At 38.4% G+C, this 13,725-nt stretch overlaps 1 protein-coding gene across 9 annotated transcripts in view; it reads right to left on the minus strand.

The window, feature by feature from the left end:
* The window catches only part of TULP3 (TUB like protein 3), a gene marked incomplete at its 5' end in the record, with an annotated part of 36,100 nt that overhangs the window by 15,378 nt on the left and 6,997 nt on the right, over positions 1–13,725 (minus strand). For 6 of the 9 annotated variants that reach the window (XM_080577289.1, XM_080577286.1, XM_080577285.1 and 3 more), the window contains one exon: positions 4,837–4,888. In XM_080577289.1, coding sequence (XP_080433415.1) covers positions 4,837–4,869 — 33 coding nt within the window. Of the gene's footprint in view, positions 1–4,836; positions 4,889–5,054; positions 5,435–7,506; positions 7,758–13,725 lie in introns of those variants that run through there. The other 3 variants (XM_080577284.1, XM_080577290.1, XM_080577288.1) reach the window with 3 other exon arrangements.

The raw sequence follows: 13,725 nt of genomic DNA on the forward strand, positions 1-13,725 counted from the left end.
ATTCCTCCTAACTCCTGCAGTAAAAACATCAGCAACCCTTAAAATCAGACAAATTCATCAGTCACTTAGACACTTCATATAGTAATGTTGCAACATACAGCATATTCTGTCAATTTTATTACTCCATGCATCATACTTAAGCTAATAGAACAGACCAAACAGCACACAAGGACTCTCCATTTGCTGCACTATAGTTACAATTGGACTAGACATTCTGTCTTTTAGGACAACTTCCCGTGTGTACAGGGAATATATAGTTTATCCTCACTGGTTTGTACAATTAAACTAACATTGACAACCAAGATTATCACCAAGATTAACACCAAGATTATCAGAGTAAAAATAAGAGCCCGTGACCTATTAATTATATGGCAATTAAGCCTTCCATTATATTAGTATACAATTTCTAAACATCCTTAACAAGGGCTTATTCTGCCACTGCAGTTATAAATGCTGTCAATGCAGTAAAAGCAGGTCAGTGCTTGCAATGGAAATGGCTTTTGTGACAAAGGCTATCATCTAACAGGGAGAACTCAGACAGCTCCCAGAAACTGATGTTTCAAGATAAAACAGAGGAGGAAAAAAAAAAAACAAACAAAAACCCACAGTCATTAAAATAAGACTTATTTAGTAATAGGAAAAGATCTACCTTGTAAAATATTTCTATGTAATTCAGGATTGAAAGGAAATAACTTTATATCCATATGCTAATGTTAAAAATAAAACATTTTTCTAAAAATACTTTCTTCACCAAGTGCTTCTCAGTTAAGGATCCAAGGATCCAACAGATAAACAGTAACAACAACTCAATTCACTTGAGACTGATGTTTTTGGAATCCTTTCCTCTCCTGTTACGCTTTTTCTCTCTCTTGTTGGATCTTTCCTCTCCTGTTAGGCTTTTTATCTCAAGTGAGGACAGTTTCTCAGGCAACCTCTCCCTGAAAGGTTCCAACACAACTCAGCCCTTGGTCCTTTATTCTTTCTTTCTTTCTGCTTTTCAAGTTATTTTCTCCAAAATACGTATTTTTTTAAATTCGTGATTTCAATTTGAAGACTAGATGGCAATACAGGTACCACTCATTACTGCAAAATTATTTGTAAGGATTGTCCTGGACAGCAAAAAATACATAGAATTCCAAAGAGATTATCAGACTGGACTAGAGAAAAGGAAGGAAAATAAGCAGTAAAGTAAAATTCTGAGAAAATGCTCAGTCATCACAGGTCACAATATTTTCTATACAAGCACAGTCAAACTGTCCAGAACAACTTAAGTATTTTTTTTAATTATATTGTAAATTAATGCTAAGTGAAAATTAAAAATACATCTACATTTCTAAATCTCTGATAGTTGACATAAAAGGAGATGGGAAAAAACAGAACAAAAAATTAAGATTTGAGAAAAACTGTTGCCAAGGCTTTTCTACATGGCAAATAGACAGATTAGAAAAAATAAAACAAATGCATCCTAAAGGTAGTAAGAAAGTACACAGATGGAAATTGAGATCAGTATAGGATATAATCATTTTTAGAGTTACTAAACTGATTATTCTATTAGATCTTTTTTTAAAAAAACATTTTACTACTCACCTGTCTATAAATTTATTTTCTTATTATAGTAAATTCTGCTTCATTAAAGACTTCCTGAGGACTCACCAATCTAACAGGGTAATAGGGTCATATTGAAACACATATCCTATTGCTGGTATATGTGACTAACCTTCTTTCCACAAGAACTTCAAGATAACCAAAGCGACAAAATCTGATAGTAATTTCATTTGTTTTTAAAAGGTTTCTTTCTACTGCTTTGCTTGTTGAAATGAAAATCTACAAGCTCACTGATGGGATGGTTAGTAGCAGTTCTTTCTCTATGCACAAGGTGGCAAAGCAGCATTACCTTCAGCACTGTGTGCTCTTAGACTTGTTCCACTAAGATGAAATCTAGAAAAACAAGCTGTATTTTGTTTCCTTTTGTCTACTAAGTGGCCTTGTCCTCCAGCTCTGAGTCACAGTAAAAATTCATATAGCATTACAACAAAAAAATCAGATAGTTCATGAACAGAACACAGGAACACTTAACCCATTAAATAAATAACAGACACCAAGTATCGTGATTCATTCCGGATTTTGTGAACTCCACATATTAAATACTTTCAGAAACATTTTCTTTGCACCACAGAAAAGCACAACATCAGGACAGAGGATGATTGAACAATCACAAACCATCAGCTCTGGTTCTAATGAGTTTCCAATGTGCTGCCTAAGAAGTCAGATGTATATGAATACATCATATCAGACTAACAAGAGAAGCAGTTTGGTACTCTTCCTACTAGTGCGATGAACAGAAAGATTGTACACAAGAAGGCTTCAATCACTCCACTCTTGAAGATGCAATATCATACTATTTATTATTTGGCATGGTCCCACCTTAGTAGGCCACATGGGATGGATCCTAGCACTGCGGCATCCTCTCCTCTCCTCTCCTCTCCTCTCCTCTCCTCCAGCTCCTCCTCAGTTCATACTGAGACACCAGGGACAATGCTAGTGATGATGGCATTGATGAAAAACTTGGTGTCAATAATATCAAACTAAGTGCATTCAGAAATACGCCTTCAGCTTCACCCTCCGCATCCACAGAGAGGTGGCAGCACCCGCAGTTTGAGCTTCAGGTGCCTGAAAAGAACCATGTTCTACTGCTGGGGAGTAAACACTGCCTGAGAAGCCACCCACTCTCTCCTCATGGAAAAGGCAGTAGTCTAGACAAAAGCATCCTGTCAGACAGACCTGGCCCATAGATGGATCTTGATGTCAAGCATTGTTATAAATAACACTTCATTGCAATTACACCTCTTAAAGATGGATGAGAAACATATCTTTGCTGAGGCAAATGGTTATTCCAGATTCTTTGTGTGGTCAAAGACGATAAACATAATTCTACTGTATTTTGCAAAAACATTCTGTAATTTTTATCTCAATTCCTACAAACATTTGAAATTGATCAAGTGTGCTATCAGCTACAACCAACAATGACCATCGTGTCTGATACTGATTTGCTATTGACCTCTATTTCTTCAGAAAGCATGGTACTATTCATGTGAAAGTTAGAAGTAGACTTTCAAAGTTAACATTGAAACCCAAAAATACAATCCTAAATGAGAGACTGTTAGCATTTCTCAGCAAATCTCAATTGCAAGCTGCAGTGGAGCTGGGGTGTTAAAATACATTTTACTAAAACTTTCTAGCCGTCATTGTTTGAAGATGATTGCAATCAATAAAATCAAAAAAAGCCTGAAATAAAATTGCAAAAGTGTATGAACTCTATAAACTCACTTCTTCATGGTTTAACTGACAGCTGCTCCACAGAAATCCCACCCAGCCCAGCAGCTTTGTTTTGGTGGAACAGTGTTGTATCTCCATGGCAATGTCTGAAAACTGGCATACATTGACCATAATATCTAACACTAAGAGCCAGTAGCGACTGCCAGCTCATGACCCAGTACAACAATCCTGAAACGGACATCAAGGTTCATCACCAAGCAGTAAGACCATCTTTAGTCTGGGATCTTTTTACTGAATGGCATTGGGCATTACGTGCCTTTTTTTTTTTTTTTTTTTTAAGATTACTTCTGAGATCTTTCTCTCAAGATAATGACTTTTTTTTTTTCTCCAATAAGTATTACTGAAAAGCTTATAGGTAAAAGGATTATTGTAGCTTCTACGGTTAAGACCAAAGATCATTTTTCCTCCCTGATCTGAAGTGTTTTAGGTAACAGCCTACATATGTACTGAGATGAAATTGGTAATAAATCCAACGTCTGAATTCAAAGCTAAATAGACTAGAACTAACAAACAAGTTTTGGTAAAGTGGGCTACTAACCAATACATCAGTTCCCCAAAGAGTGTTATGTCTGGATTTAAAGATCCTCAGCTGAGAGACAGCATTTTTAAAGAACATACTTTAAAGTTCTACCTAGATTAATTTAATGTAATATGGTGATTTCTGTTTCATGTGGAATAGGCAGCTAGATAACTATAATAATTTCACAACTTCTAACCTATAGAGAAGCATTTGAAATTTCACAGAGGATGCACACTTTATTGCTTTCATGAGTAGCTAATCAAGGCATCCAGCAAACAGCACTCACATGCTTTAAAAATTAAGACATAAATCCTAATATCTGATAAATGCTTGGCTGTGTTTATTTAGTTATTTATTTTTAGGAAATGAAAAAAGAAATAGAAATATGCTGGAAATCTCTTTCAACATCAGTATTAAGCAGATCTTTCTATAGCTTAGGGAACACTTCTCTTTCACTTGAGGCTTAAATGGTAATTCCCTACAGTCTTCCAACCTTTTTATTCATTCCTCCCTTTTGGTGACTCAGTCCCAATGAAATGAGAAGGACATGTGGAAAAGTAAATGTATCAAAGAAATCAAACCTACAAGCCATAGCAATGTTGGCTAACAACAGCCAGGCGAATCTTTAAAGAAAAATGTTAGAAATCAGTTCTGTTTATATTCTTCAGACTAAGCATTTTTAATCACTTCACTCCCAGTTCTCAAGTCTCTGTGACACTGTGAATTCACATAAAACCTTGCATATCGCAACTCAAGTTAAAGAATGTGGGCAGGATTCACTGTTGCTGTACACCTTATGTAGTTCTGAGCAAGAAATTACACAGTAAATTACAACAGGCTGGGTGATCAAGAGGAAAAATGAGGGAGAGGAAGGAAGAGAAAAATGAAACAAGCACTTTAATCTCCTCCCTTCCTACAACGAGATGGCTAATGTTTGTTTTCCTGTTCTTATTTTTGTCAGCTTGTGCACAATCATTTACCTGATTCTCTAATTTCAGTTGTCGTAGTTTCATGCCTTCATCCTCAAAAATGCTGTGAAAGTGAAAGAAACAAACAATTATTACTAGAAAATAGTTTGCATTATAAGACACAATATTCATAGACTGCAACATAACTGTCAAGATTTTAAAAAAACTGTAAAGCATAATTTCTATCCCACAGGAAGGCCAAGCCACAAGGCATTATAAAAGAAACATACTTCATGTTCTGTCAGAAACAAGACCAGCCTGTGATTTAGTCACTTTAGTAAACTGTTCTGAAAACATTTTGTAAGCAAAAAGAAACTTCATTACTCATAGATAGATAACGAGCCACTGCTGAGGTGAGCTTTGAGACAAGACAATTCAGTATAGTCCTTTATCCTTCATAAAATACCCAATTCCAAACTAAATCAAAAAGTTGAGGCTTTGTCTTGGGTCAACCCTGTACTATTTACTTCTCCTACCAGACTTCCTAGAATTACTGTTAACACCTGTAAATGTATGCAACACCTGAAATTAATTCCCACAGACAAAAAAAAAGTAATTTCCCTACTTATTTAATAACCAATTTTCATATGAACTTTGGGTTTTGTTTCTAAGCCGTGTTTCATATAGAAACTTTTCCTTTTGTAGGATAATGAATTATTACATAAACTGCAATTTAGAGCAGTTAACCCTACAAAGAAAAAAGGTTAATTGACAAGCACATATTCTGCCTACCACAGTTGCGTGCTTTCCTCCTACACAGCTTTGACGAAGATGTCTCTTGAAGTGAGACAACTTTAATACTGCAGGAAGAAGTCACTTAATACAAGAAACAGACAGGCATTATGTATTTTTTTTATGGTATGCGGAAAAGCAGGACTAGCCAAAATTCAAATTTAAACAGGAAATTTTGTCTGGTCTAAGTACACAGAAATGACCAGTGATGTGAAGTCACAAGCTGGCAGACAGTGCTGAATGTAACCTCAAAAAGGAAAATCAGATAAAGAAGTGGCATGTGTGTGTTTGCAAAACACATGCCATAAAGTATGGATGTATGTAGTGCTAACAAGTAGAAAAGCCTCAGAGTCCGCTTAACCCATAGAGAATCCACACTTGACTGAACTTCCAGGCAAGCAAGGAAGTTAAGTCAAATGAGGGTGAAGTCCTTACAGACAGACTACCCTGTCCAACATTGGTCCTGTTCTGGAAGGCAGAAACGTGCAGAAAAAAAGTTTTGTATGAGCACATCATAAATAACAGTTTACGTACCCTAAAACTGACGCTTACTGCCCAACAAAGGGTATTTTAAAGGAAGTTATCAATCCCATTGGTTTTTACTTTGCAGTTTTCCTGATTTCTAGATATTTTTTTTTCTCGATGTATTTTACATCTCATCACATAATGGCTCTAGGACCCTGGAAACACCTTGATTATAAAAACTGACCTTACTCCTCATTAGAGCCAGTAATAGGTAGCACCTTGGATTCAAAGGCAATGTGGAGGGGCTGGAAAAACTGATGTCTTTCCTGAAAAGTGATGGAAAGCTACTGATTGTCCCCACAGCAACATTTACAGTAATATACTCATCTCCATCTCAAAACAGCCACAATTTAAAAAGAAACAGAGACACATCTATTGAATGCAGAAAGATATATTAGTTGCCACATGAAACTACAACCTAATGGCATTTTTTTTATTTAAAGCATAGGTGATGGAAAAGGCCACCTTTGGCATAACCAGAAAAGATGCTTGAAGAAAAAAAAAAAAGCAGTGCAAACAAAAAATGTTTTTTTTTTATACGCCAACTGTCTTAAAATATGGATGACATCAGTTAAATTCTGTAAAGAGTTTGTTATAAAGCGATCAATACAGCTCTCATCAATTTTTACCAATATATGGACATATTCTTATATAAAATTAGAAACAAATACGAAGTTGTACTGCGTTGATACAAATGACTGTATTTTTATTGTTTTTCCTAACAGAAAATAAGCCCATAGCAATTTGAGTCTCTTCTTCAGAAAAACAAACAGCACTACTTCTGGAAATAAGGTTCTAAGTTTTCATTTTTACCTGTATGACGATAAAACGCTGGAATACTAGGTCTTGCACATGAGACTTGTGGATATCCTCAATTAATATTATTTACTTTGTATTTTTAATTTATTTTCCACCCACACTGCAATAAAGTTACGTAACTTCAAAGACTGGTCTGAAGACTACTGGAACAGGACCATAATGCAGACTACATAACGCCTCACCTTTGGCCACTTAATTGAGACTCAAAAGGGATTTAAATACATAAAGATTTTAACTGGTCACAAAACTTTAGAAAACAAAAGACACAAGAGTGTTCTCTTTTAGAATTTACTGTTAAACACAGACTAAAATCACCTTATAGCAGGCAACAAAATGAGCAGCCTTCAATCTTCTCCATTAAAAAATGTAAAGATTTACATATGGATCAAAATCAAAATAATAATAATAATAATAAAGAGCACTGGGACACTATAAATAGTGTAGCTAAAAATGTTACACAATTCTCATTTATTCCTGCAACATTCCCTCCAGCACTTAGTCATCAGAAAAGTATAACACAGTAACCACGAAGAAGAACTTTCTTTCCCCACCTCCCTTCCAACTTTTTTTTCTAACCGCCACAGTGAAACTGGTGTTGTTACAAACCTTGCCAGAAAAGGCTTGCAATAGTCCCTCCACAGCTCACCACTAAGGAATGCAAGCAGTGTGCTAGTACAGCTGCTGGCTTCAAATGGGAAGCCTTCTGATGGACATGCCCACACAAAACCACTATGCTCCTCGCTACGCCCTGTTCTGTTTGATGGATTTGCATGCAGTGAGTGGAATTGAATAGCCGGTAGGAACAGGAAAAATAAGCAGCATTTCCATAGCTGCAACAACATAGTTCAAAACAAAACAAAAAACGAACAAACAAAAAATCACCCTTTACCTTTGATAAATAAGAAGTGAAAATATTGAAGTAGCCTGTCATGATCTTCCTCTTTCCAACTATTGGGATAGAGCAGACTACACAACACCCTGACCACTGGTCCCTCTGCTAAATTCTGGGCTCCTCACAACACTTCCAAGGATATTGAGTTGCTTGAGTACATGCAGAGAAGAGCAACAAAGCTGGTGAAGGAACTAGAAAACGAGTTACGAGGAGCAGATGAAGGAACTGGAGTCGGTTACCCTGAAGACGAGGAGGCTGAGGGGAGATCTCACTGCTCTCTACAACTACCTGAAAGGAGGCTGCAGCAGGGAGGATGTTGGTCTCTTTTTTCAGGTGACAAGTGGTAGGACATAAAGAAGCAGTCTCAGGCTGTGCCAGGGGAAATTTAGACTGGATATCAGGAGAATTTCTTCATGGAGAGGGTGGTCAAGCATAGGAACAGGCTGCCTGAGGAAGTGGTGGAATCCCGATCCTTGGAGGTACTGAGATGTGTGGGTGTGTCACTAGGATGCGTGGTTTTCTGATGGGACTTGGAAGGTCAAGTTGATGGTTGGACTTGATAATCTTGAAGGCCTTTTCTAACTTTAATGATTCTATCATTTGAATTTAGCAGAATCCTCTAGCTCTCCTACTAAAGCTTCATGATGGATAATCCTGCAAGTACCAAACTAAAGCTAAACGAATTCAGACTCCAAAATTAAACATATTTAACAACATTGTGACTAATTCACCATTGGCCTCATAGAGGCGTGGATTTCAGCAGAAAACAGCAGTCTTTAATCAAGCCTGAATATTATTATGTTAAAAACTGTTCTCATGAAGTAAGGATACAGTCTACCTCAGATTTCAAGTGTGGCTATCCCAGATGGGAGACCTAAGCATTCCTCGTTCAAGTTACAGCAATGGACCAATTAAGATTCCTTTATGTAATAACTGTTGAAGCTTTAAGAGGCAAATAAAAGGCTGTCTTTATTATGGACTGGTTTTCAATGAACTGGCTTGTTGCACCTGTAAGCAAGAGGCAGCAAGCAGAGGAAGTGAGAAGAGCTATAGGAAATACAGACTGTAGAAAGAATTCCCTACGTGATACAGAATTCACCAGAAAGACATGTTTGAAATACATTAGGCAAATGAAAAATCTCAAGATAGTTTTTCCTTTACTCAAAAAATTAGTATCAGACTGGTATCAGAAGTCCACTAAACAAATACCCCACACAGCTGCTTCTCCTAAATAAGCAACATCATAAGGTCTGAGAAGTTTTCCAGACAGATCAACCCATCCTGTAATTCACGTACTTACAGGTTTGATAAATAATTGAAAGAGGAGGGTTCTCTGACCTCTTTTAAGCACGTCAGACTAGCTGACAGAAACAGACCTCACTAAAGCCTTAAAAGAAACTCTGACATGAGAGGAGGATAGACAGTTTGCTGTGCTTTTTGACTGTTTCCATTGCTTTATTTCATTTACAGGAACTCCAAGGCATAATGAAATTGCACCATTTTCCTCCACAAAGCTCCCAAAGTTACCAATATTTTATGTTCCATTTCTCACTCTAGAGGGCTCCTTATATCAGGACTCTTACAAGGCTAACATAACTCCTTTTTTCTTTGCAGGACAGTTTATTAATGTGGTAGTAGGGATCACAATAGTCCTAGAATTTAAGAATTGGAGAATGTGAAGAATGTGGCTTGTGGCTCATATCTTTGTCCGCTATATTTTATTTTTAGTTGTAGAAGTGCAAGTAAAATGAACTTCAGTAAGAAACACAGAGTCAGATGGTATGAAAGGGTTTTCACTCTTAACTCTCCAAAGAACTTTCCTGAGTATTGTTCTCCGTGTTCTCCTCACTACAGCTATGAAGAAAAACAAATGGTGCAGAAAATAACAAATTTGAAGCAGGATTCTTATATTAAAAAAAAAAAAAAAGTTCCACATAGAAGTTTCAGTGATGTCTCTGGAAAGTGGCTGAGGAACAGAATTAATCTGTAATGCACCTTCCAATCCACAGAAGCAAGGAATCCAATTTGCTTTCCTTGCAACTGACACAATTTTATATTGTTCACCTCTGGGAAAATGTGTAACAGCACCCACTGGAGTGAGGACTACCAAGTTGTTCCGCCTTCCCGAAGGTAGAGGAGTTTTCTTTGGTCGACACAGGATATTCTTTGCTTCATAATTAAGTGAACTGCCAGAGAGACTCCTGAGGCAAAACAGGATCTGCTGCGAATCAGCCATGAAATGCCACTCCCATTTCTAAGCGACACAGCCCACATTGCATCAACACTTGAATTACAAGTTATTTTCAAGCAGTTGATATTTCAACAAGGGGAAGTTTTACCCTCTGTTTTTGTGTTGGTTTTAAAATAAGAATCCTTTATTCAGGAAAACAGTTTTATCTTTGATTCTTCCCCAAAGAAACAAGCACAGATTTCTAATGCCAATAGCATGCTGTTTAAAGAAACATTTCACAAAACTTGTTTGGATAGTTTTTCACGTACTGAACATAACATGGGAAGAATGATATGGGACCAGTTAACACATAATTTTGGAAGCAATCCTGAATGAATGGATATATTACAGTGAAAAAAGATTCACTTTAGAAAAATTTGAAAATTAGTAGCAGCAAGTATCTTAATTTAAAACTACTCAAGAAGATCCTAAAGAAACTAAATGGCAAATTAGTCCTTCACAATTTCTACTCCTACCTACATCTGAGTTAAAAAATGGAACTTTAGCATGGAATTATTAGGTGCTTTGAAGTTACATGTCCCAGGAATGTACCAAAACAAAACAAACAACAACAAAAATCACTAAGGCTGGAACTCTGAGGAATATATATATATATTCTTCATACACACACACACATTTTGCTATTACTGTGGCAAAACAGATGCCCCAACAACTCAGTGCAATAGAAATACCAAGCTGAAGAAAAGAATTAAGGAAACAATAATCCAAGATACATGTGCTACAGAAAAAAAGCTTTTGTTACAAAACATGAACAGATTAACTTCTGTTGTCAAAAGCCAAGAGAACATTCAATTTGATACAAACCTATTCTTGCAACACCATGTTCTCCATACTTAAATAATACAGGCAATGATACCATTAAATACAAAATGCCTTAATAAGAGAAGTGTAGCTGAAAGTAAGAGGCTGTTTAGCTTAAAACAGCTGAAAAAGAATACATTAGACTTGGCCTAAAGGAGTTCTTTTGGAAATTCATCTGTTTTGATGTGACTGCTCACATGCCAGATGTAACTGCTGCAGTCTACTACTGACTGACTGCAGCTAAGTTAATGCAAAAAAAAAAAAAAAAAAAAGGAGTATTTATCAGTACAGGGGAGACAAACTTCTGTTTCTTAATAGAATCATAGAATGACTTGGGTGGGAAGAGACCTTAAAGATTGTCTAACTCCACCCCCCTCACTGGCAGGGATGCTGCCCACTAGATCAGGTTGGCCAAGGCCCCATCCAGCCTGGCCTTGAATACCTCCAGGGATGGGGCATCCACAGCTTCTCCGGGCAACCTGTTCCAGTGCCTCACTACCCTTACAGCGAAGAATTTCCTCCTAATGTCTAGACTAAATCTGTCCTCTTTTAGTTTAAAACCATTCCCCCTTGTCCTATCATTATCTGCCTGAGTAAAGAGTCCTTTTTTTGTAAGACTCCTTTAAATACTGAAAAGCTTCAATAAGGTCATCCCAGAGCCTTCTCTTCTCCAGGCTGAACATCCCCAGCTCTCTCAGCCTTTCTTCATAGGAGAGGTGCTCCAGCCCTCTGATCAACTTTGTGGCTGGCTCTCTTCTGGACCTGCTCTAACAGGTCCACATCCTTCTGGTGCTGGGGGTCCCAGACCTGTACACAGTACTCCAGCTGGGGCCTCACAAATGCAGAGTAGAAGGGGACAATCACCTCCCTCGACCTGCTGGTCACACACACCTCTGTTGATGCAGCCCAGGAGACAGTTGGCCTTCTGGGCTGCAAGTGAGCACTGCTGGCTCAGGTCGAGCTTTTCGTCCACCAGAAACCCCAAGTCCTTCTCAGCAGGGCTGCTCTCAATGAGTTCTTCTCCCAGTCTGTCCTCATGTCTGGGATTGCCCAGACCCAGGTGCACCACTGTGCACTTTAATTTGTTGAACCTCATTAGGTTCACGTGGACCCACTTCTCAAGCTTGTCCAGGTAGTAGAACGCATTCCAGTGATTTTATAAGGTAAAATGAAATGACATAGGCAAGGTGAAATAGCCATTCAGAAGCATCACCCCTATCTTCAGTCTCAAAAGGGCATCTGTGGAAGCAAAAAACTCTAGAATAAAATTATGATCTTACAAATGCAATGGAATATTCTCTGCACTATTTCATACCCACACAAACACATGTTGAAATAGGAAAAACTAATGTGGCAGGAGATGGTAGCATGAACTAAATAGGAACATGATAATAAATTAACAATATCAAAAAAATGAGGGGTCTGTGGGAGAAAAATGTAATTATGGTGAAACAAAGATTAAAGCAGATTATCCCTTTATCAGCAATAGCTTGATACTGTCTTGCTTGGTACCAAGCTGACCATGAGCCAGCAATGCAATGTACCCTCACCCCTAAGGTGGCTGGCTAACAGCACTGAGGGCTGCATTTGCAGATAGCAGCAAGTTGGGCAGCAGCGCTGATCTGCTTGAGGGCAGGAAGGCTCTGCAGAGAGACCTGAATAGGCTAGATTGATGTGCCACATCCAGTTGTATGGGCACCCAACAAGGCTAAACGCTGGGAGCTGCACTTGGGTCCATAATGTGAGAATTAAAGCTGTGTTTCTGCAGTAGAAAATTCCACTAACCTTGCATATTTGAAACTAATTGGGAAGGCATAACTGTGTGTGTGTGGGGGGTATGTTAAGCAGATAAGGAGGAAACAAGCATCAGGTAGTAGTGGTTATAAGGCTATTATACACTTCTGTTGCGCGCTCCTGCTTGCAGGACATCCACCATTGCAATCATGAACAAACATGTTACTTCACCGAGATCCTCACCTGAGCATGTGTTACTGGCTGCAGATTGCTTCTCACAATGACTTTCGTACGCTGCAGTATATGATCGGGGAAGAGTGGTTGGAAAACTGCCCAGCAAAAAGGACCTGGGGGTGTTAGTCAACTGCTGGCTAAACATAAGCCAGCAGGGTGCTCAGGTGGCCAAGAAGGCCAATGGCATACTGGCCTCTATTGGAAATAGTGTGGCGAGCAGAGCTAGGGAATGGATTGTCCCTCTGTACATGGCACTGTTGAGAGCACATGTTGAGTATTGTGTTCAGTTTTGGGCCCTTCACTACAAGATAGATATTGATTGGCTGGAAAGCATTCAGAGAAGAGCAATGAAGCTGGTGAAAGGACTGGAAGACATATGAGAAGTGACTGAGGGAATCAGGTTTGTTTAGTCTAGAGAAAAGGAGGCTGAGGGGATACCTCATGGCTCTCTTCAACTACCTGAAAGGAGGATGCAGCGAGGTGGGCGTCAGTCTCTCTTCTCACATGACAAGCGATAAGATGTAAGGCAATGGCCTCAAGTTGTACCAGGGGAGGTTGAGATTGGTTATCAGGAAGAATTTATTCATGGAAAAGGTGGTTAGGCATTGGAATAGGCTGCCCATAGAGGCAGTGGAGCTGCCATCCCTGGAACTATTTAAGAGAGACGTGGACGTGGTGCTTAAGGACATGGTTTAGTGGTGGACTTGTAGCACCTGGTGGATGGTTGGACTTGATGATCTTATGAGTCTTTTCCAACCTAAATAATTCTATGATTAGGAAGAGCACTGCCAGCATGTCAAGGGAAGTGGCCCTTCCTCTCTGCTCAGTACCGGTAAAGCCATAATATTAAGTACTATGTACAGTTCTGGGCTCCCCAGGAAAAGAAAGACATGGACATGCTGGAGCAAGTATA

This window comes from Anser brachyrhynchus (assembly GCF_964034855.1).
Source record: "Anser brachyrhynchus genome assembly, chromosome: 1".
In the NCBI taxonomy this organism is placed as follows: domain Eukaryota; kingdom Metazoa; phylum Chordata; class Aves; order Anseriformes; family Anatidae; genus Anser; species Anser brachyrhynchus.